The sequence below is a fragment of the Dromaius novaehollandiae genome, chromosome 1 (assembly GCF_036370855.1).
Source record: "Dromaius novaehollandiae isolate bDroNov1 chromosome 1, bDroNov1.hap1, whole genome shotgun sequence".
NCBI classification, from domain to species: Eukaryota; Metazoa; Chordata; class Aves; order Casuariiformes; family Dromaiidae; genus Dromaius; species Dromaius novaehollandiae.
The window spans coordinates 44455186-44479869 of record NC_088098.1 but is presented as its reverse complement, the minus strand read 5'-3'; the positions used below and the strand labels follow the sequence as shown (position 1 = coordinate 44479869).

General features: G+C 34.1%; 1 protein-coding gene across 3 annotated transcripts in view; it reads right to left on the bottom strand.

The window, feature by feature from the left end:
- The window catches only part of TMTC3 (transmembrane O-mannosyltransferase targeting cadherins 3), a 36933-nt gene that overhangs the window by 2813 nt on the left and 9436 nt on the right, over nucleotides 1–24684 (bottom strand). For all 3 annotated transcript variants that reach the window (XM_026109541.2, XM_026109540.2, XM_026109542.2), the window contains 11 exons: nucleotides 22915–23133; nucleotides 18184–18283; nucleotides 17323–17438; nucleotides 15478–15650; nucleotides 14350–14602; nucleotides 7673–7821; nucleotides 4929–5049; nucleotides 4114–4225; nucleotides 3004–3107; nucleotides 1696–1865; nucleotides 646–872 (listed from right to left, as the gene is read on the bottom strand). In XM_026109541.2, coding sequence (XP_025965326.1) covers nucleotides 646–872; nucleotides 1696–1865; nucleotides 3004–3107; nucleotides 4114–4225; nucleotides 4929–5049; nucleotides 7673–7821; nucleotides 14350–14602; nucleotides 15478–15650; nucleotides 17323–17438; nucleotides 18184–18283; nucleotides 22915–23133 — 1744 coding nt within the window. The remainder of the gene's footprint in view (nucleotides 1–645; nucleotides 873–1695; nucleotides 1866–3003; nucleotides 3108–4113; nucleotides 4226–4928; nucleotides 5050–7672; nucleotides 7822–14349; nucleotides 14603–15477; nucleotides 15651–17322; nucleotides 17439–18183; nucleotides 18284–22914; nucleotides 23134–24684) is intronic.

The following is a 24684-nucleotide window of genomic DNA, read 5'->3' as shown; positions in this document are numbered from 1 at the left end:
TATAGAATCCCTTTCTTTTGGGGTACCTTACCATTCCAACAAGAATAAACAAAAACCCTTACTAGTCACTTGCCAAATATTCTTTGCAACAGTGTATTCACAAAAGGGTGTTATTTATTCATGTATATAAGTTCTAGCTGTATGGATAAAATTACACACATGAAAATTTGACTTGATTCATACTAATTAGCAATATTATAAAGGAAATTTTTGCTAGATTTAAAGTCCACAGAGGTCAGTCAGACATTTTAGCCAGTAAGGAATGGATTATATTAAACATCAGTATTATACATATTTTATTAAATATGAATTTTTTTGAGAACAGATTATATATGAACAATCTTGAAAAATAATTTTGTGTAAGACTATTCTTTATAAAATGTTATACTACAAAATACAGTATGTCTCAAAAATGTTTATCAGTTTGTGTACATGTACACCTTGCACAAATTTCATACACTTCCAATAAAGATGACTATTACAATAAACAATTTCTTCTTTGGTGTCTCTCAAGGCAATTGAGAACGATGCTATGAACTTCTGTTTTTAAAAAACAAGTCAAGTCTTAAACAAACAAACAAAATCAAAAGCGTGCATTCTGTGAATGCAAATACACAATGCTTATATTAGGGACAACTAACATACCAGATTCCTGCATTAGTAGTGCTGAGTTGAACAATGCCAGTTTATGTGCTGGGTTCAGTTCCAGTGCTTGGTTGAAATTCTTCAGAGCTTCTGTTGGATCTTTTAGTTCGATGTAAACAATTGCCAAATTGTACCACAGGTCTGCATTGGTTCTATCTAATTCTAAAGCTCTAAGATAAGCTTCCTTAGCTTTCAGAGGTTTGTTCATTTTTAGAAGTAATTCTCCCCTGTTGAAGAATCAAATTTTATTTTCAACAACTTTCATTCATAATGACATGAAAATAATTGACATGTTTTTAAAAGTGTGCTTTCCTAAAGGCAGTAGATGCAGTGAGATAATAAATTTTTTCCTTTTGTTTTAAACACAAAATGACACAGGACCTTGTTTCTATACCATTCTCCAAAGCTTTCACCTCTCAAAATCTGTATAGAAGTGTTTATGCAAGGGGGGAGCAGGGGAATCATCAAGGACTCTTGATAGCTACCCTGTAATTACACTGCAGCAGCTACAGTCTAGGCTTCTCGGCACCTGCCTAAGTCCTAGTGGGAACCACAACTAGATAATTAGTGAACTGAAGCCTCAGTGCCCACAGGCATATTACTCTTATCTACTCAGGCTCCCATTTATGTGCTTTCTAGTCATGCAAGTCTTGCATTTTCTGGACCAACTTCAACAAAAAAGGGCAAAGAAAACTCCATTATCCAGACTAACCAAAAGCTTTTTAGTTAAAAACTAAACTAGCAAATGGGAAATGTGAGTTTGAAATTCATGAAGAAATCAAATGGATGCATCTTGCTATACAATGATCCAATACAAATCATATGTGAAAACACGCTATCTTAAACGGAAATTTAAAAGAATTCAAAGAGATTCTAAGAATGAATAATTGATTATTGATGCCAAAATTGCATATTCTAATTTCAAAATAATCATTAAACCAATTCCAGCAGCTAGCTCAATTGTATAAACTAAATACAGTTTATTAGTTCTGCAAATAAGTAAATAAATGCACATTCAAGAATACATAGCTCTGAAATTAGAAAATATACCTGCTGATATAAGCCTGCTTGAAATCGGGCCTCATACTAATTGCTTGTCGATATAATTGATCTGCTTCTTCAAGGCGAGATTCATTTGCTCGAATTAAGTTTGCAAGATTGATATAAACATTCAGATGGTTAGGAGCAACTCTTGCTGCGTACTTTTTACCTGGAATAATCTGTCAGAAAGAATATATGTACCAAATACAGACCACTAAGAAATTTCAACAAAATCTGAAAGACAATCAGTCTAATCTTCACTCTGCCATATTTGTTTTGGGTACCACTGGATATCAGTTTGCAGGCTCTTAATAATCACAAATAACAATTCTTCTTTCCTGAAAAATCATACCAAAATAGAAACAGATTTTTTTTTCTTTTTTAATTCTATGAAGATACAGATAACTTTTATACTGTATTTGAAATGTCAATTTATTAAGCTCTGCTGCTGCTTAACTGGATAAATGGCCATCAATGACCAAACAGCCCTTGCAAAACTTTCTCCTTTAAACCCACATTCTATCAGACTATTTAATTCCTTTTTTGACTGTCCATCCTGAGGTGTGAATAACATTTTACCAGTCACTGTTACAGTGGATGCAAGATTTTCATCTGGTACAATATGGTAATGGCTGTATTGCTTATACTTTATCAGTCTAGAATCTCTATGCTGTGTCACAGCACAGAAACTTTTTAATGCTGTAAATTCTACTCAGTGGTCTGCTGATTTTTATCAACAGTCTCATTTTACCCTTAACTTGTGTTACTTTCATATACACACCAGTAAATTACCTCTCCTTTTTTCCTAAACTAAAATAAGTAATATCACCTGTGCATATATATAACTTAGTATACGGTAAGGGTAACAAAGTATTTGCATTCAAAAATATGTTCAAGCAAAGATTTTTTTTTTTGTCACTGCTGCTATTCTCTTCTCCCCACTCCAACACTGCATTTAACCTTTCACTTGTAGGTTTGGAAATTCAATCAGTGTTATTAGCTAGAACACAGAACATACCCTGCGTGATTAGAAACTGTACGTCTACATTTAATTGTTGCTTTCTTTTATATCTTTAATTTCAGCAAACCAAAACGCAGTATAAAATTAACTTAAAGAGTTTGAGGAAGAAAGTTCCCAATTAGCATTCTTAAACTGTTATGATTGTATACAGCCTGCTCTTTTTAAAGCAAAAGATAAGAAAGCTCTTTAACCATATAGCAACATAGAGCTTTATGCAAAAATAAGAAAAACTTGTATCATGAATAAAGGTTTGAAAGATCTCCTATGGTAGTAGATAAAATAAAATTAATAATTACCTGTGGCATCAATGATTTGGCAATCATATATGATTCTTCAGCTTCTTTAGTTTTGTTTAAATTTTTGTAAGTTCTTCCTACATTCATATGGGCACCAATATCATCTTAATAAAGAAAAGAATAAAAATTCAAATACTTTCATATATTGAGTACTATACAAATAAATGACTATGCCTTGTGAGCAACATTAAGTACAGCTACTATATAAAGATCATTAAAAAAAAGCAATTCTAAATTATTTTTTATCTTAATAATGAAGCCAGTATTAAATTAAGCATGAGTCAAGGACAGATTATACAGTTTCTTATGAAATGGTCAAAATTTTGAGGGCATATTTCCTATGTATCTATTTTTGATTTCTTGTTATAGTAAAACACCTAATTGACACAATTTTTGTAACAGAATTTTCAGATTATGTTACTTTGTGACAGAATTGTCAAAGTGAAAGACAACAGTGCTGATGTCAGATTTAAAACACACTACGTATCCTGAGTAACAAGAAATTCTCTGAAGTTAGGAAGTATCTAACACGCTAAAATATACAAAGGCAAGCAAATTTTGCTTCCTTATGTGTGAATGTGATACGTAACAAATGCAGTATACATGTTAAATTGAAATTTATTAGGTTTATAAAATGAAACAGTAACAATTGTCAAGTACTACCTAGAACTTCCTTTGCAACAGTACCTATGATTCAGTAAACACACTTTGATAATGCCTAGATTTATTAATTTAATAAATTTTCTTAGTTTGAAGTAGGAAAATTAAATATTATTAATTACATTAAATATGGAATTAGAGTTTGGATCGCATTCCTTCTGAATGAATTTAAATAACGGCTTTAAACGGGAAGTCTTTGTATTCCTGCATAGATACAAACTTTTCCTGAGCATCTTTCTGGAGTTTATTTCTTTTTAAAGAATTATTTTCTCACACTCAAAAACTATGGATCAATTTATTGAGCATATTACATGGTTTGATGTTTGGTTGGGGAAAAAACGTTAATTCAGAAGATTTTAAGTAAGCTAAGAGTACTAAAATACTACGGGTGGGGAGGAGAGAACAATAAGCCACTGAATGCATTCAATGGCAACCAGTCAAAGGTCATACCTGGTTGCACTTGGGTGGCTTGTATGAAGAACTGCAAAGCTCTTTCAAAATTCTTTTCATTTTCTAATGCATGCCCCACATTATTCCATAGTTTTGCATTGTTCTTATTTACCTAAAACAGAAAAAGGATACAAATACATAGACTATGAAGCTGCAATGACATAACACTTGATTTTTTTTTTTGCAACTACATCATAGACATGTAAAAATGCACAGCAAATGACACAGATTTCATCAAGCTACTCTAAAACTTGTAAAGAATTTGTAAAGAATAACAAAACATTGCATACAATTAGAACAATTAAACAGATATTGAGGAACAAGTTCATTTTAGATATTAGTCAGATATTGTCCCTAAAAATCCTAAGGCTTCCAAAATTCATTGTAATTGTTAAGGGACAATGAATACCAGGTAATACACACTATCCTATTACACCATATGCACTTTAATGATTATTTTGCTTGCCTTAAACTTTTTGTAGACTTTTGTGCTCAACATATTATGCTTTTGTCCAGATAAAAGAATATGTTCAACTGTTGTAACAAAATCAAGACAAAAGTTACCTCCCTCTGCAAAAAATCTATTTCTAGAACAGTCTTCTATTTCTTGCATGTAAATTCCCATGCAATGTCACACACTGCTTTTAAAGCATTCCCCAAAGTGACAAATTAGATACTAATACTATCAATATAGAAATAAACCTGGCAAAACAAACATAATTTCCCTTCATTTTTATCATGCTCTACTGTACTCAGCATTTTGAGAGGAATAGCAAAAAAAGTTTCCATTAATTCTTTGAAATGAAATACAGTACCTTTAAAGCTGACATAAACAACGTGTACTCTGACTCCCAATCCCAGTTTCTGTGCAGTGTTTTTAAGGCATGAGTGAATAGTACCACAACCAAACACACCCAAGAAATCTTTCTTAGCACACTATTAAATAAATAAAAGATATGTTAGAAGCACACAATTCTAATTCACAGTAAAATATTTCATACCCTAGGATGCACATAAATTGAGGAACATGTTTTTCATGGTTTATCTAAAGCTTTTGCATCACTGTGCAATCCATTCAAAAATGAAGTTACTACACATTATTAAAACCAAAAGTATAGGAAAAGTGTATTTTTAATATTCAGAGCTTATCTATAATTTAAGGCAATGAATGTGCTCATGATGTCAAACAATGAGATTCTTCAAAACACTTTATAAAATTTAAAATATTACAAAATGTAAAGAACTAAAAGCATCATCCCATCCTTTTGTTTAATACCAGATCATTCTGCACAAATTCTTGAGTGTGCACATTACCAGTACCTTTCCTACACTGTAGAACGTATCTTAACAGAGAGGTCTGCTGTCGAGACTACCCAAACTTCCATAATTGAATAAAATCCTAATGCAACTGTAATACCTAAATTACAGCAAGTTTTAGCATCTCTTTAGCAATTTGTATTTTGTTTTAAAAGCTGCAAGTCAGGGGCAGAAATCACTCTCTCTCTGACCAGCTTGTCAGCAATAGTGTTTTTCTAGAGTTTACGTGGTTTATTTTTCCCCGAAGTGTAAGCGTTACTTAGTTTAACCACAACAGATATAAAACATACGCTTTACCAAGCTGATCGTTAGGTCTCCGAATTCTGATGTAATTGTGGGGAAAAAAAGCCCCACTGAATACCCAGTAGCTTTCCTACAATTACGAACATTATTTTGTTTTTAAAAAGCTTTAAAAGTTTCACTCAAGTGGATATGTTTGTTCATCACTGCCAGCTATTTCTTCTACTTTGAGTTATGCCATAGGTCTTCACATACTGCTCTGTACTTCACAGGGGTTTGATAGAAAACAAAGTTTTTTTTCCCCATTTTTAAAATGTACAAAATTCTGTGCAGACTTAGATGATTATGCTTATTTAAAAGAAAGTAGAACAGAACTAAGAGAGAAACTGGCATATGACACAGGCTCTATCCTATATCCCCACTAGCCTTATGAAAGACAGTTTCACTGCACATATTCCTAAAGCAAAGAGCCTTCTCCCCCTCATAATACTTTTCAGAGCACTGATTCCCAGCCTTTTTGTAATAAGCCACCCTGTTGCCTAATTTCCCTCCCTGTTCATCCTCTCCTCTTGGATCCTAGTTTTCTTTCACACCACTTTAATTTATATTCATGATGATGCTTTCTCCTCACTCCCACAAGGTACAGCTGATTTCTTCTTGCTCTGTGCTGTCAGCTTTGGCAGCATCAGTTTAGCACAGCTTATCATGCAAGACCTCACCTCTGCTGATAGCAGACATAACTGACTGGGATTTACTGCCTTATGATTTGTCTGAACTAGCACCAAGATGCCACTGGGATAACAAGGGTAAAGCATCCAGGTCATGGGGAAGCATTTACAGATCTATGAAGACGATGGCATAAAATCCAAGATCCCTTTAAAGGATATAAGAACTGATGCCACCAAAGCCCCAAAGCTGCAAAAGGTGCTTTTTGAGCACAATTTCCTAATGAGAAATTCTTCTCTAAAACATTCTTTATTAAAACAAGTACTGAATTGCTCTGATGTTCATTCTTAGCACTGCATCTCTTAAATTTTTAGCAGTAACAAAGGTTTTTGAATATGCTGCAAACTGCATGCATTATATAAACTCTAGTCAGTAACTACTTTTGAAAAATGGACAAATCAAATCTGAGCAAGATTTTTTTTTTATAAACCTTTAAAAAAGATCTAGATTTTAAACAGGAAATATATTTGTTTCTTTACATCACAGAGATTGGATATACTACTAGGAAAATAGGTAAGTGAGTAAGTTCAGGAAATTTTAAAGAAAACGGGGTACTCCACACCATATGTGTTGATCTTCAGCACGATCATTTACAACTTTAACCTGTAATACTAGATTGTGCAATTGAACCAAATCTATCAGCCTCTCCTCTTACAATCTGTATGCAACTGCTAATTCAAAAGAGAGTGGCACAAGGCTGAAAAGACTCTGAAAGTATTTGTTAAATCACTATGGAATTTACTTTGCACACAATACAGCAAAAAGTAACTTCTAAGGTACTTCTAAGACTTGCAGCACTGAACTCAACCACAATTAACTTTTTAAAAACTATCAGTACTTTATCAGAAGACTAGCTGAACATGTCAGAAGGTCCTACATACCTACACAGACTACTTTTATCACAAATATTTGCCTGTGCAAAGGTGTTTTCTTCCTAATAAGCTGTCTAATAAATGTCTGTCACCTAAAGCAGCACTGGAACTCTTTCAGCAGCAAGGAGGGTGAGTGTATCATGTTTTTAAATCAGTGCTGCTCATTATGCTTTAAAAATTTGCTTACAAATGAAAATACCCAATGATCTCCTAAGAAAATCCTTGTTATCATTTGTTCACACCACATGACTACCAAACAGTTCATCTGGACTGTTACTCTGTGTTCAGTAAAAACTCAAAACAGAACAAGAACATGGTAAATGAACATTGTTAAAAAGTACTTATTTATTTGTTATGAAATTAAGATAGATGAGTTAAACTAGTTACAGATACTACTAATGTACCTTTTATTGGATAATTTCTTCCATCCATGTGCTACTAAAATGCAGAATCCCATGCTAGGAACATACAACACTCGTTCTGCCACTACAAACCCAACAGGAAAAAAAAGGTTTGATGCAGGAATAAATGGTAACACTATTAAGCAGAGTGCCTAGAAAAGAAAAGCAAGCAAATTAGTAACCAAGATTAGGTAGTTACAAACTGTACCTAACAGCCAAATTAAGAAGCACTTATGAAAAACAGGAAAATAGACATAAATAATAGATCTTAATTGGGGGGGGGGGGGGAAACCCAAAACAAAAACCAAGACCTCTGTTTCATATCGAGACCACTAAACATGGCAAGTTTTAAATTGCAACTGGTATTCTTTCTCACTTAACAGCCTACCAGTCTATTCAGTTCTCTACAGAAAAGAGCAGCTGTAAGAAAAACCACTAAGATCAAGAAAAAAGAAAAAACAACAATGAACAGAAAACAAAATCCTTTTTTAAAATTAAGAATTCCATGTATAAAAACCACGACAGTCCTAGAACCTTGGTCATTGCCTTTTATAAAACAAATCATGGTTTTCAATAAAATGAACTTTAAATATTGATTTTTCTATCCTCTATCAATGTATAACATTTAATATAATAGTGAGATCTATTATGTTTACATGTAATATTTGAAAGTCAAAAAGCAACAATATTCATCAACTGTCACACCTTTGGCTTAGTATTATTTACTAAGAATTTGAAATAACGCATGATCCTCTTGATTTTATGATGGAGCAGTTAACAAATTATAAAGAAATTAAACTGTATATATGCAAAATCTAGAAAGTCAGTTTCATTGTATAAAAAAACAGCAAGGTCAATGCAGGCTGAAAGAATGGATACATTTAACCTAAAGCTATAGGAAAGACTAAGCCTAACTGGATTACCCCACATTCTATAATTTATAATTTGTTCTAAGCCAAAAAGAAGAGTGAAGACTGGAAATAGCAAAACTGCAAAATATCACGTACAATATTTTAACCTTAAACTTGAAGGACAGATGCGAATAATTACAATGTCTACATAAGAGTAAGTAAACAAAAATTAGTTATAGATACACTTTTGTTCATGTTCCTTTATTTATGGTCCATTACCATAGAGCCCTAGCAACTCTGCCAGTGGAGTCCTTTACTGGAAAAGTAAATAATTTTTCAAAGATATGAAATATTTTCAAGTCTTAGAGATTTGGGTCAGGAATAGAAAAGAAAAATTGCAGCTTTCTTACAAAAATAATTTCAGTTGTGCATTTTTTTTTCTTACATGCTGTAAAAAACAACACTAAATTATGCACTAATGGCAGCTTCATATGCAAAGCAGAACTGAACTTTAGAACAATTAAAAGTGAACACTAATCTATATGAGAAAAAGCAGTTAATTTTACAATACAATAAGGTGCCTTCCTGGTTTCTGTTAAGATTGTGACTAATTGCATAAAAATCAGAATTAACTACTGAATGAACATCTGTTATTAGATATTTAACTGCTGGCGCCTTGAGAGACCTAAAATGAAAACAATCTTAACTGCCTTAATTTCAGCTCTTAGGTTGTTGACAGACATCTTGACAAAATGTGTGTGTATGGGAGAAAGACAGTCGTAGATGGAGAAATCTATCTGCTGCAAAGAAAGCAGACATCACCATTTGCTTTAAGGCCTCAGGGTCTTACTCTTAACTAACAGCTTTATAATTTCAGGTACCAAAAAAGAACTGAAACGATTATTCCTAAATATTTGGCCTCCAAGTAAGAAAAACAAAAGACATGGAACATTTCTTTGAAGAAAGAGTAAAAAGGAATTTTCTAAAAATTTTCAATACAACTGGTTGTCATTTTATATCTATAAACAAGCATAATTTTAGCTACCAATCTATCTTCTCAAAAAGTAAAACCACAACACAGAACTCTGAATAGATGTTTTAAGCCACTGTGAAACAGTAAGGATCCTTCATGCTATCAGTCTTCTGTATCATTTTTTCATTTAATTATAGCAATGCCTTTACACTTTCTTGTGGGCAACTATGGGAACTAAGGGTTAGTGTCATTCTACATTTCATTGTTCTGAGCAGCCCAACACCTGTGACAGTGCAAAAAGTGCATTGTAAGTATGCTTTGACGGACAGTGTGCTGCTTTGCATATGCTTTCACTGAACGGTGAATTATCTGTTTTTAAATTTAAAGTATATATAAGGCATGTACATAAGCTTAAATGGATCAACTCATCTTGTGAAATCTGCTGGGTTACTGATTTGAACTTATCTCTTATGATTTGACCAAATTAGTAGTTTTACATTATTGCTCAAAATTTCTTTTCAAGTCTTTCTTTTTTTTCTTTTTTCTTTTTTTTTTTTTTTTTTAAAGTAAGGACACGGTCCCACAACCCCATGAGATCACACTATGTATAGGGAAAGCCACTGTTTTCTATTAGGTTGGAGTAGAAAGGATCCTGCAGCTGATATTGCACAAACTTTGTCAGCGCAGGGTGCTTTTGGTCTAGGCACCTACTAAAAAGGACTGCTGTGTTTCAAAGGCTTGGGGATTTTTTTCCCCCAGAAGTTCCATAACTTTGTAACAACATCTGTTGTCAGAAGGATTGCACAATGTTTTCCGAACTTCTCTTTCAATCCTTTTGCCTCTCCTTAGCACACTGTCCTTCAGCTCCAATTTCCTGTGCAGTAGCCTCAAAGCTACTGCAGATAAATGTGTTCTCTTCTGTTCATTTAGCCCTTCTCTTTATCAAAATCCTTCAGCAGGTGCAGAAGTTCCTTTGAAAAATATTCCAGCCAAGGCAACTGATAAGAAAAACAAAACAGAAATCCTTAAAGTATGCAGGCAGAAAAAAAGAAAAAAAGCATATTACAACACTCTAAAATGGTAAAGTATGAAGAGTATCTCAACTGCTATAGGACCATTCAAAAGCTCCTGGCATTATACACAAAGAAATATTTCAAAGCTTGAACTGTCAGCACAGAAATTGTAGAAATAAATTTTACTAAATTTAGAAGTACTGACATCTTGGCAGATATGTCACCTGAAAGTGTCAAATGCTCTCTCCAGGAAAACCAAGGATACCTGTCTGTTCTTGACATTTGTACAGTAATAATCTACCAAATTTTGTGGCCAAGTAATAGTAGAGCTGTCCCATCACAGGGGCTGGAGGGTAGGGAGTGAGAAAGGTGGTGTTAGGCAGGGAGGTAAAACAATATTGCTTGGGAAACTTAACAAATATTAAGAAATAACAAAAGATTAAAATTTTGCCAGCAATAAAGGAATGCCTATACCCAACAGGTTCCATAAACAGAAAAGGGCTGTGATTGCTGCTTAATTCTGAAACCAAGTGCAAAGCCACTAAAGTAATTCTAGACCTGTACTATCCTTAGTATTCAACATTTTCAATATTTATATTGTAACCTATTTATAAAGGTCACTTAGTCTGACAGAGGAGTTGTCTGATTGTCCACAGCGATAAAGTAAACAAAAAGTAAGAGAATTTAATTGCTCATACATTGTTTCCAGGGCATGTCCTTTTCTACTGTCAAAATAATAGATTATTTCAAGCAACATAATGACATCAATGTGTCAAAGCATGTGGTCTGATATAAAATATATAATCCCGTTTTTCATTAGTTTGTTTAATATTGTCAGCTGGTAAAATAAACTACTTCAAAAAAGCAATTCATCTATTTTACACTTTCCCAGTTCTAGCTGTTATTTTGAAAAGGAAATTTCAAGTCCCATCACAAAAAAAAAAAAAAAGTAAAACAAAATGAAACAAATACATCCACTTACCTAAGCCATTTTCCCTCAGAGGTGACTGGTATCAAAGAGATGCTGACTGAAAATGGGTCCTTCATCTTTTGTATCTCTCATTAGCAAATTCACCCTGTGAGACTGCTTCTGGAAATGTGTGGAGGGTCCGCTGTCACTTGTGGATGTGGGAGGAGGAATCTCATCTTCTGTCTTGTCCTTGTCTCACACGCAGCACAGCACCCAACTCTATATACGTATCAGCAAGTATGGAAAGAAATACTCTGACATACTTGTGGCCTCCTTTCTCTTTTGCATTCTGGATCCCTCTCCTTTGCATTTCCTTCGCAAAGTCCAAATAAACTTCTTTATTTCTGCAGCAGGTTTAAAGTTGTACTTTTGCTGATCTCAAACGAAAGTAATTTGAGACCTTCCCCTTAGATTAGGCTTCAGCATGAGACCTGCCTGATCTCTCCTAAAAGGGCTTTTTTTTTTTTTTCTTTCCTTCTTTTTTTTTTGACGACACATTTATGCAGTAAGATAGCAGCAGAATGTTCATTCGTAATATTGGGCTGACAGATGAGGTTTCCAAAACATGCTAGAGATTTTCAAGGCTCCTAGTCACTCCTTTTCAAGACCATTACAGTTTAAAATATCAAACGGTGCATACGGTCATGGTACCAAATGTATTGTGCTAAAGCCACCTTTATACTGAAACAAACCATGCGGCATCCATGCAGATGGCGCACACAGTTTGTACCTGCCAGGGTAGTAGCTTAGTTCGACTAGCACAAATTCAGGCTTTTATTAGCAAAACCGAGTATCAAAACAACAAATTTTAAAAATAGTAATTCAATGTAATTACCTACAAAATTGCCATAAACTGCGTAAGTTGGTCTTACTGAACAAAGATTCAGTTTGTTCACTTTAAAGATGGTTCTACGATTTCTTTTAATAAGCCAGACTAAGAAGCCACACAGAAGAAAGTTTCCTGCAATGGGAAGGCAGAAGAACTATCTACACTAGGACATTAACAGCTTACTGGAAGGCAGAAATATGTTTTTATCTACAGTGTTGTTGCATGTTTTAGCACATAACAATTAGTTGTTTTAATATATGATACTGCATTCTCATTTCCTAAGAAATTACCTTCCAGGCATTCAGATACTATGCCTGAAAAAGAAAAAAGTCATACAGGTTATATACATAATATATGTATATAATTAAGCTATGGAAAATAACTTTCATTAAACAAGGATTATATTGTGTTAAGCCACATTGTAGCTGGCAGGCCGGACAGAATGACCTTGAAAGTCCCTTGCTATGAAAACCACTTGGAATAATACAAATATATATTTTATAAAACTAGAACAAACACTGACTTACTACAGTGTGTGCTGAGAATTCCATTAACCCTTCTCTCTTATGAACTTCACTGAGGAGGGACCAAAGAGAAAAGCAGGGAAATAAGGATTCTCAAAGTTTAAGAGACATCCTCTGAAAAAGATGAAAACCCTCCCTCCCAACCCCGTTTCTACTACTATCAGTGCATTGGAGAAAAATAGTTTCATCTTATCTAAGCAAGAAGTAATTAAGCTACCACTTCACATTTTTAAGTGCTGCAAAACATTAACATTTCTCAAAGACACCAGTTAATTATCCATTTAAATATGCATTGTCCAAAGTTATACCCAGAAAATTCCAATTTAAAAGTAAGTCGTTTTGCACATTTAGTGTATCAATCAGCTACCTAGGTCTCTTCTGTTCATACACAGTGAAAATGAGCTGCAGTATTGCTGATGAAGCCTCTCATCCTGAATTTGGAAACTGATTTTCTAGTGAAACAATTCGCCTTGCTTCTACAACATGGCAAGAATAATCGTATTAGTCAAAACTATAACTATATGCTAGGTCTCTTTGAAGTGAATCAAATGTGTCAGCTGATTAGCACAAAATGTACTTAAGCCTTAAATTGTGCGTAAATATTCCCACCCACATGCAACTTTTGGCTGAGGTTACATATTCCAAAAAAAAAAAAAAAAAAAAAAAAAAAAAAAAAAAAAAATCACATTATTACTGTGGCAGACTAAGATTCAGGCATGCTGGTATGAGTGTTTGTTGTAGACATAATTACATCTCTTATTTAATAATAAGAAACATTATTTTAGTTGATCAATAACCTTCTGAAATTTTGAAAAGTCAGCAACCAAAAAGGTGAGTGTTTTTAGACAAAAAAAAAGTACTAGCTGTCTCATTTGCTCTTTTCCACTCCCTCCAAAATATTCTTTCCTGTGAATCCATTTCAATTTTAAGGTTGTATATTACTGAAAAACCTTTATAGGCTGAGGAAATTAATTTTCTCTTAAAATATGGAAAAGGCTACAAAAGAGTGTCTTAAGAGAACATCAAGAAAACAGGAAAACTTATGCCCTTAAATGCCAAAACACAGCTTTTTAAAAAATAATAAGGAAAAATAATTGAGTCAGTTGGTAAATATGCAGAATAACTGTTGACATTTAAATAATGTAGACATGTCACAGGATCAAAATGCATTCTGATCCTTAAAATGTATGTTGACTCTAGTGAAACTCCAAGTTTGTTAGCTGAGTTTTGAATATCTGAGGGCCACAATACAGTATGCAAATGCATAACACCGGTCACATTTATTTTCATCTCTTGCCTGTGTTTCTCAGTCTCATTCCTGACAGAGTAAACAGTACTGTTAATTGTGAGTTAACAGTGCTATTGCCGCAACCATTTTCCTCCTTTCTTGTGTGTTCATTCTAGCACACAACCAGATGCATTAAAATCACTGGGTTACAGCAGACTGAGGCATGTGGTTAAACATCCAGAGCTAGCTATACTCTTGCAAGAAAAGGACAAAAACCATGCATCGTCCATACCATCAATACAGTCTTGGAGGAATCCCCAGGATATCGGAGACTGAAGACAATCAAAGATCCCAGAAAGCAAAAGAATGCAAGAGTGGCAACATTTCTGACATCTAACAGAGACTCCACAAGAGGAATAGTTCCCATTGTCCAGTCACAGCATAATTCTGAGGGGTTGAGAAGAAGCCAAGCATTTACAGGGAGGAGGTAGTTGAAAGTCAGCTGCCTTGCTGGAGATGGACTTACAGCAGCTGGGTTATCAAACCTAAAACAAAAGAAAGGAGAAAGAGAGAGGAAAAAAAAAAAAGTTATGGACTTGAGTTCATGCCCAGGCACCAGGAAACTCTAAATTCATAGCTAAATTCATGTACATGGCCAGTTACGGCCATGTACAAAATACTAATCTTTCTACATTTGTCAAGTGTGCAGCTGAGGAACCAGACATGATATATCTCAGCATGGGACTGAGACTCCTCTATGTTTCTTCAAGAAACTGGTTTGGGATATAATCACCTTAAGCTTCAATAAACAGAGAATGGCTACATTGCTTTTGCTATGGTCATTGGTTTGGAAGAAAAAAAAAAAGCCCCATTTTTCAGGGAGAATATTAGATTCTTTCATTTTTACATATCTCACAACAAAGATTGCTTTTAAGATAAATTACAGTTTTTCAGCTCTAACATTATTCCTATATATTCAATTTTAAGCACTGTATCTGAAGTTAACTATACTTTCTGCATAGTAGGTATCTGAAAAACAAAAATTATTTCATATGTAGATGAGAAAAAACTTTTTAAAAGTTTTGAAGTACTTATCGAAGGTTCAAAAAACATGACCAATAAAAAAACCTTCACTAATAAAATATTTAATCTCTGGAATATTAGAACCAACTAAGAACCACAAGCATTTAAAAATTAATGCCTGCTCAGATACTTCAGAATTTCAGATGTTCTTGTCAGCAGTTACTGAAATACACTAGTTATTGATTTCATAAAAATAATATTGTACAGTCATTACCTAACAATATTAAAGTAAGTTACTAGGCATTTTAGGTGAAGTAGTTTTCAGCATTTTATTCAGACATCATTAAACTGCATCTTATTTATCAGTATCTGTAAACAGGAAACACTTTCATATTACCTTGTAAACACTGGAAGTTGAGACTGAATAACCTGGACTCTGACTACAACAAGAAGCAGTGTACTGAACATAAGGACAATGAGCTTTAGCAGTGTTTGGAGCACAGAGAAAGGGATATTGCCCTTCCCTCGAAGAATCTGTACAGCTGTGTCCAACAGCACTGGCAAGGTGTACTGCAAAGAAAAAACAGTTATCAGACAGTGTACTCACTAATCTTCTATACAAATTTTAGTTCTCTGATCTTTTTTCCTTGGGTTTCTGTGAATGATTGCTCCAAATTACTTAATTCAGCTTCACTCATACAACTTCTCCTCTCAAAAGAAATCCACCTAATCAAAAAATTCTGTTCAAGTATTTTTGCTAACATTATAATAGCTGAACTCAAACATTTTTTGTAATCCCATATTTTGCACTGATGTGTTAAACATTTAACCTGCCTTCAAATACGGAGTTTGATATATAGAATTTGACCATGAAATAAATTTTGAAAGAGAGATAACAGTGTCCTCAAAATTATTTGTCCCTTTGAAAATCTGTCCTAAACGAAGTACTATAGGAACTGTGGAAATACTATTGCCTGCTTAGCTCTGTGTTTTTATTTTATTTCTCTGCTGCAGTAATCTCATCTGTCCCTATCTCATGAACGTTATGATCTTGCACAGTTCCCCATTATGTACCCCAATTTCTCTGCTGTGTGCCCACTTCCTTCACTATGTCTTTACTGCTTCATATATACCGGCTGAAAAACAGTTATAGACAAGTTTTGAGAACTGGTCAAAGACTTCGTTCATGCCACTACACCAGTGCTCTAAGCAGAAGCACCAGTTTGCGTTTTATCTTTTCTACTCAACTGACCTACACAAATTTGCTAAACTTTAATGAAACTGAGGCTCAGATCAAGAGTCACAAGAGAGGAGTGGTTTGAAAAGTATGGTCACATACAGGTGATTTCCTTAGAAATCCACTTTGAAAACTGTGTACTTATACATTGGATGTGCAAAGCCACTAGTTTAAAAAAAAAGAAAAAAGTATTTCTGAAAACACTGAATTCGGATTTTGACATTTTAGCCTTAATATATAAGATGAAGACAGACAACCAATTGGCTTTTACTGTCGCAGTTTTTGTAAGATATTCCTTAAAATAATTAAGGAATGGTAAACTAGAAAGATATTCATACAACATGTGTTTTCATATTTTTAAATTGCATATGGTTTTACTATTAAAAAGCCAAAACTTATCTCATTGTGAGAACATCACTTGTTTTCCCAGACAAAAGAAAAGTTACTATTAACTTACTGAAATATCAAAATGCAAGAAGAAACTTACGAGACTAGAAATTAAATTTAAAGGCTTTTTTAGAGCGACAAATTTCATAAAAATATTACTGACTCAAATTAGACTACTCCAGAACATCTGGTTGTTCATTAGCATGTGATGGAAGCTATTTGCAAATAATATGTTCTCTATTTTTGCTGAAATAATTAAAAATGAACAATGCCTCTATCTTTACACACCTCAGACTTTAATCAACTCTGTTACATGCAGGTCTTTACAAACCTGTCGACTAAAACTTCAGATTTTAGTTAAGACATGCCAATTCTTTATCAAATATATTTGGTATCATCTCTGCATGACGTATAGAAAACAACTTAGAAGGCATCTGATTCTCCCCCACAACTCATGCGTTTTAAATATCAATCGAGTCAAAGGAATATCTGAAAAGTGTAAAACAACTATAGAATTAGCCTAAACTGACATCAGTGATGAAATATGAAGCTTCTGAATATTTAATGCCTCATTACAGAATTCCTGAGAAGAAATCTGATCTTTCAACCACACCTTACCCCTTGAGCAATAAATACTTCATATACACAGCATATTCCCACTACTGTTATTCCTTGTTCTTTACACAATGTTGCAACAGCAACTAGAAACACCGTCACTGCAATCGGAGTCCACACTGCAAATCAAAAAGACGTAATTGAAAATGTTCCATCTTACAGTGCAAACAATCATTTAATAAACCAAATCAACTTAAAAGCTGAAATTAGGCTCTTTATGACTGAAGAAAATCTAGAAACTTATTCAATATCATATGATATCAAATTCATATGATATCAATTTGATATGATATCAAAATCATGATATCAATATTGTCATTCTTACCTTATAAAAAGATAATATATACCTGTCAGTTTTACAATTGCCTCCATTAAAATTTAAAAATTGAATAAAAAGTGAAAGACCAATATAAGGCATTCTGATAAAAAAGAAAAAAAGCAAATAAACTTTTCTAACTCACCAAAATACCTTTTCAAATTAAATGTTAAAAGGCAGTCATGATTTTTCTCAAAGTCACTTAGAAAATATGCAAGACTCCTATATCTCCATTCTGCAGCTTATTTAGGACAGTCTGATGCATCCCAGCATATTTTCACTATTTGCACTAATACAAATCAGTGCAAGAATCACCCACTCATTAAAGAATTCTAGGTTTTACAAAACAACTTAAAAAGCTCTTTATCTTGAAAAAAAGGCAATTTATGATGTAAAATATTATTTGTAGTATTACATGGATATCTTGAGCCTGAAGACTTTTTTCATGTACACAACTGCTTAATAACCAATACTCTATGTTACTATTTTAAGAGCTCTATTACTACTGATACAGACATGAAGCTACATATATATTGTCAGTCACTTACCTATGGTATTATCTGGCCCTTTGGATTTAGTATATGACAAAAAAGCAGCTAGAAAAAATATAGATGATAAAAGTTCTGCTCTGCCCACAACTCCAGTTACCTAAAAAGAAAAAGGAAAAAAAAAAAAAAAAAAAAGATTATTTCGCTAGTTACTACAGATCTTAAGAACAGATCCTACATCCTTATTTTAGTTATCCTTCTCCAAGAAGGTCATGCTTGTGCCCTATGCCTCTGAGGAGAGAAGGAGGAATCACAGTGTGGCTGTGTGCAGGGAGGGTTCCAAACTAACTACAATATTTTGGAATACTACAGTGACAGGTTATTAAACATATTTTCTTCTTTGCGTATGTAGTTATTAAACTATTCTGACAATTACTGGTCCTGGACTGACAGTTGAAAAGTCACAGCTGATCAGTCAAAAAAGGGATCATTTTTCTGCTCTTCTGCGGTTCCCATCTTTATCAGCTGCTTCATCAAAACACTAAAACACAGTAAGCTATTCTGCCCGGCTTTCTCACTAAGTACTGAATAGTGCATGACTGATACACTATCAGGATACGCATAACCAAGACCTGTAAACCAAGCAGAAAAGGCTACCAGTAGTAAGGATGCTTTCAGTTCAACCATTGCTGAATTCAAGAACACTGAAAACAAGTGGCCACCCTGATGTGCCCATAAGCGCCACTATTAATGAAGCAACTGAGAAATGCTGCACTTCTTTTTAATCTTCAGTAACACCAGCTGCAAATATCAGCTGAGGCAAATTGGACAGGATTATGACTGCTATCTTCATAAAACCTGGAAGAAACTACCTTTCATCAGCAAGAGCTGTAAGTGTGACAAGGACTGTCTTACACATACATCCTGGCAACATATCCCTGTAGACAGTGGCATATAGAAACTACCATAGTCGATTTTGTTCATATCTTGTAGGAGTGACTGAACAGATCTGAAAGAAGCACTCACTTAACCAGCGCTATGGCAGCTCTTATCTGAACAGTCAAGAGTTATCAATACATTGATGGCAAGCTCTGTGCAACACAGTTTAAGAATGACTAAGGCTTTACTATAGGTTTGGCAATCTTTTGTATGCTCATTTGGCTGACAATATTAAATTGTTGCAGGTACTGCCCCCCTTAGTAATGAGACAGAGAGGAACAGATCTTACGATTACTTTATGAAGAAGTGCTAAAATCCACAGGGCAGAAGGTTATTTCAGAATCCCTAATGAAATACAGGCTGTTTTCTGTGTACAGGATATGTTTTCTGAATGAAGCTAAGCTGTGACTAACAGCCAAAGACAGACATGTTAACAGTTACTGCAATAGCTGCTGATCTGACTAAAATACACTGTAGGGCTGCCTTTACTCCTAATTGGCCCTCTTTTGTAATTACATTTAAATTTTTGTAAATAAGCTGCTTGCAAAATGGCATGCTATCTTGAGATAGAAAGTCGTATTTGGCTAAGAAAACCTCAGAGCTCACTATTTAATTATGATGATGCTAAAGCCTGACTTTCAGCCATCCAGCCTCAGCCTGACATTTTTATTTCAAGGTGCATTCTTGACCAAGACTAATTTATCCAGCACAGCATAAAGAGAAAGTAACTCAAGATCCAAGCTCAGTGTAACGTATTCAAATCTGAGCACTGAAATCACTTTCTGATGCTTCTTTTGGGAACAGCTTAATTTTGCCAAAGGACTCACTGAATCATGCTTGGACAATGTGTATTTCACAACTGATAAGGTCATCAGAGTTGTTGTAACATTTCGGATAGTATATAGGTGTTCGTTTCCAAAATGTCTCAAGATGCTTCAAGGATTCCTTGTTTGGATCACAAAATTGTTCAGCGCTGAGACAGGTATTACAGAGAACGTAGTCTGAAGATAGGTATTAAGGAGAACGTAGTCTGAAGATAGGTATTAAGGAGAACGTAGTCTGAAGATAGGTTGAAACAGATCATCAGCAGAATAACTGTGCTTGTGTGCCTCTACATTCCCCAGAAAAGGCACCAACAGAAGAGAGATCCTATTTCTGGATACAACAGTGATTTATGAGATAAAATTTTAGTATCCCCAAGGTTAGTTAATATCCCATAGATGTAAATGGATCAGCATGCCTCTTAGCCAGAAGAGTAGCATACTAGGTAGAATGAACTGGAATTCCAGAGACAATGTCAAATGTGACTTTACAATCTAGGAGACTATGATACTGCTATTCAAATAGTTTCCTCAAAAATTTTTCCTCAAAAAGTGATATATCGCCATTGCAAGAGCCCAGCTTCTCTCCGAAGTCAAGCACAATTCTTCTCTCTTTAGCCTGCTCTGCTAATTTTTCAGGGAAAATTAATTTATCACAAGATAAGTAAAGGTTTGAAACCTGCATGTACTGCATCTGCTATTTGAAATTCCTGTGCAGGGGAATAATATTAGGAGACTAAACTGAAAGAATTCAATTTAGATACATTTTATACCAGCAAAAGGAACAAAAACTAGGAATGAGTCCTGTTTTGGAAGTTTCATTAAAGTCTGAAGGACAGTTAGTTAGCACCCCAGTTCAAAGTCTAAAATGGAGCTAGTTATTACTTAATCTCTGTCCATGGATGGAAACTTGAAGAGTCCCAGTTGACTTGCCTTTTATACACATGGACAAATCACAACTGTCAACTCTAAGAATCCTTTCCTGGTTACATGCATGTTAGGTGGAATTCATCTCAATACAAACACACTGTATTTTATCTTTTTCAAGTGTTTTTGAGAAGGAGAAAGCTTAAATTGAAAGGAGTTGGGAGAGGGGAAGGAAACCTCTTAACAGATTCTTGAGTACATAAATACAGCAGCAAAGGAATTCAATCACAACTGCTCTTTAATCCCAGATGCCATAAAGGTTTAAGTACAACAGCAAGTTCTAATAATTACAGTCCTAAAGTGCCCTCATGTGGCAAATATCAGTGATTACACACTTATCACCAAATTACTTGGCTTTGTATTTGTAGTTAGTAGCTTTTAAAAAACACATTACCCAATTCAATGATCTTTCAGTACATAGACAATGTTTTAAAGGCATTATATGACTTTTTTGGTAACACTATTGCACAGTATTAAAAACGACTAAATGGAATCTCATATGGAATCTGACAGTTCATAAACAAGCATGATAAAGAATCATCTCAGGAATTAAAGAAGGGATAAGATTATGTAGGATGATTTAAGCCATGAACCACTAATGTAAGTTGCTAGCAACTTTCTGACACTCCTGCAAAGATGCTATCGTACTTGTTCGAGAGGCAAAGCCAAACCCTGAAACTTGAAGCACATACATTCTTTAAAGAAAAACCAACTGTGTTTTACCCATAATTCTCCCCATGTTAATCACATGGGGTTTTGTGTTTCCAAGGATAAAAGCAAGACAAAGAAAATGTTTAGGCTTTAAACTTTTGCAGTTTTCAAGCATGCCACTAACTTCCTCTCAAAAGGACATATTAGGTGCACAAATAGCAGCCAATTAAAAAAAAAAGAAATTATTTTCTATAAAGACTTACTCAAAACACACAGATAAGGACTGTTGAATTGCTGAGAGGGATTTCTGTCTTTAGAAGACATGAATTAGAGGTAAGAACTATTTGCCCAAAGACAGCAGGAAAAAAATACAATATAAGATGAAATAATAGCAGCCTTTTCTCTTCAAAATTCATAATAAAAAAACCCCACATGATAACACCCCAAAAAAGCAAAAGGTTAAAACATTTTTATAAAGTTTCAGTGTAACATAGAGAATTCCAAATCAGCTAAGACTATAGGAAAGGAAAGGAAAAAAAGGAATGGGCTTTTCAACCAATGTGAATCCCTGCACAGAAAGCTAAGCTACATGATACAAAAATAGCAGCAGAAAATTACACAGATCTGCTTTATCAATGTCTCCGATAGAAACAAGTCATAACAAAAAAATACAATACTCCATTCAAAAAAGAAAAAAAAAACCCCAAAACTTCTGACACTAATCTCCAAGCCTGGCTGAGCATTAAAAAGTATACAATCAGATGGCTTTTATAAATTCTGCTCTTGATAGGAGCAAAACGCTCACTTAGAATCAAAACAAAGGTAAATATGAAAGAGGCAAGAAGTGTCTTTCATCTTTCTTGTACTGGACACTGTCAAATATAGGATGTTGAAACAGAAAGTCCTAAAGTTGGATCTAGGATAGCAGTTACAACATTCTTAGAAAAAAAAGTCTTGTTGAGATAGATATACGGGCATAAAAATGCAGAGAGACCAGTCTCAGTGATTAGCTAAAAGAAAACATGTCTGAATTCCAAAAATGAATTAAGAGGTGTTCATAATACAGTACTTGCAAGATACAGCACTAGATGGATCATCACAGAATGATATCTGCCCAAATATCTATGTAAACTGAAGTAGCTGTCATCATAAAAGTGAATGTTTGTGGCGCAAACCCAAATTATTTGATAATTAAATGTATGTTTCTTTAATCATTTTTCAGTAGCCACATGGAATACCAAATAACTCTGAGTACACAGGAGTAATCAGAAGCTGGTCACCTCCATTGCTCTTCTTTGCAAAGGGCAGAGTACAAACTTAAGTTCAAGTCCAAATACAAACATGCACTTTTTGGAGATACAATATATAAACACACACATAAAATACAAAATTTAAGGTTAATAAATACAGCTTAACTTTAGCAACAGATTAAACATATTGCAGCTTTACCTACCGCTTCAGTATGTATTGGGTGCACTGCAAAGAGCAAGGATGCAACTATACTGCTCTGGCTGTCCAGAAAAAGCTTACAGACCTTGAGGAAGACTATACAAACCACCACATGAAAGACCAGATTTAGGAAGTGGTAAGAAATTGCATTTAATTCGCTGAACAAGTAGTTTAAGCGAAATGTGAGGACTGTGAAGGGACGGTAAGATTTATGACTCCTCTCCTAAAAAGGAAATAAATAAATCAGTCACCACCAACTTGTAAAGTGCCTTTCATTCCAAAATATGTAAAAAATCTGTGCATACATGTATTGCCCCACTATTCACAGGCATACATCTTCAAAATAAAGACGTGAAAATCAATAACACTAACCAAAAAAGAAAGATCTAGCAAAGTAAAAGGTGGATTATTTAAAATTAAAATAAATTGTTAAATCGAGGGAAGTTGATTCTGACCATTTTTCCAATCTCCAAATCATTTTGATGTATTTTTCAAGTATTTTGATTAATCTGCCATTTTTATGCTAGAGATCAACATTCTAGAAAGTAAAATTTTGGTATGCTCAGCTAAATGTATTATCTAAATACTTTTAGTATGTTTGTCAGTATAACAGATAAGCAGAGCTTATGTGTAGGTTCTTAGATACTCCTTCCATAATTCCTTTTAAAAACTCTACTTAACACTACCTTCCTGTTCAAAAATGCATTTGCCAACCTACAGCCTATTGACCTTTGATGATTATATCCATAAAATAGAAGAAGAAAATGTAAGAAACACCTAGGGTGAAAAAAATTACACATACATGCAAACAAGAAAAACACAAGACAGACAATATTTAAAAGGCCATGAACATTCAAATTAACCCGACTTTCATTTCATTAAACTTAACCTGACTTTCATTTGTTTGTAAGGGCAAAATCAACACTAGAAATGAAATGGCTTTTCCCCCCCTCTCCTCAAGGTTAGGAGGTCTTTGGAGTAAAAACATGTTAAAAAACACTATTTGAAATTACTGGACTCCAGGACTACATGGTATCTGAAAAACAGTTTGAAAGCTTTCATCACAAGCTATGAAAATTAAGCATCAAAGTCTATTTTGTACAGCTAGCAATTAACATCTCACATTGTGCTAATCCTGTAGACGAAGGACATAAGAAAAAGTGACGATTACAAGCTGGAATGTCTTGATAGGTAAAACACCTATGCCTGTCAGCCTTTTTTTTTTGTCCTCATTAATGACACCGTGTGTGCCTTTCCGAACTTTACGCAAACTTTATCTTGAACCACTGCTACCTAACATCTTTTATCAATAGCTTTAATGCCAATGCATCTTTTCAGACACAAACTCAAGATGGGCCACAAACCAAAAGCTCTGAATTCAGATAAAGATACTTGCTCAAATAAATGTGATTTATTTAATTCCTACTCTCTACATTTTGTTGTTTAACTATGTAACTTTCCTTCCAGATTAAAATTAGAAATAAGTACTATTGCCTAGCTTGTGGAGGAGGAAGGGAAAATGGTCAGATTTGTCTAATTTCTATACTGGAACTAAATACTACACAAAAGTGTGATGTGTGATATAGGACTCTTCACATTTTTCACAAGTACTTCTGTTTAGCAAAGGAGGGGAATATAAGCCACATGTTCCCGATTTAATAGTATAAACTACCAACCACCAAATTCCAGCAGAAGCAAACTATTCTGTTAAAACCAGACTTAAAAAAAAAAAGTCTAAAAACTCTGCAAGCTTATTTCAACGTTCGTTTCTTAA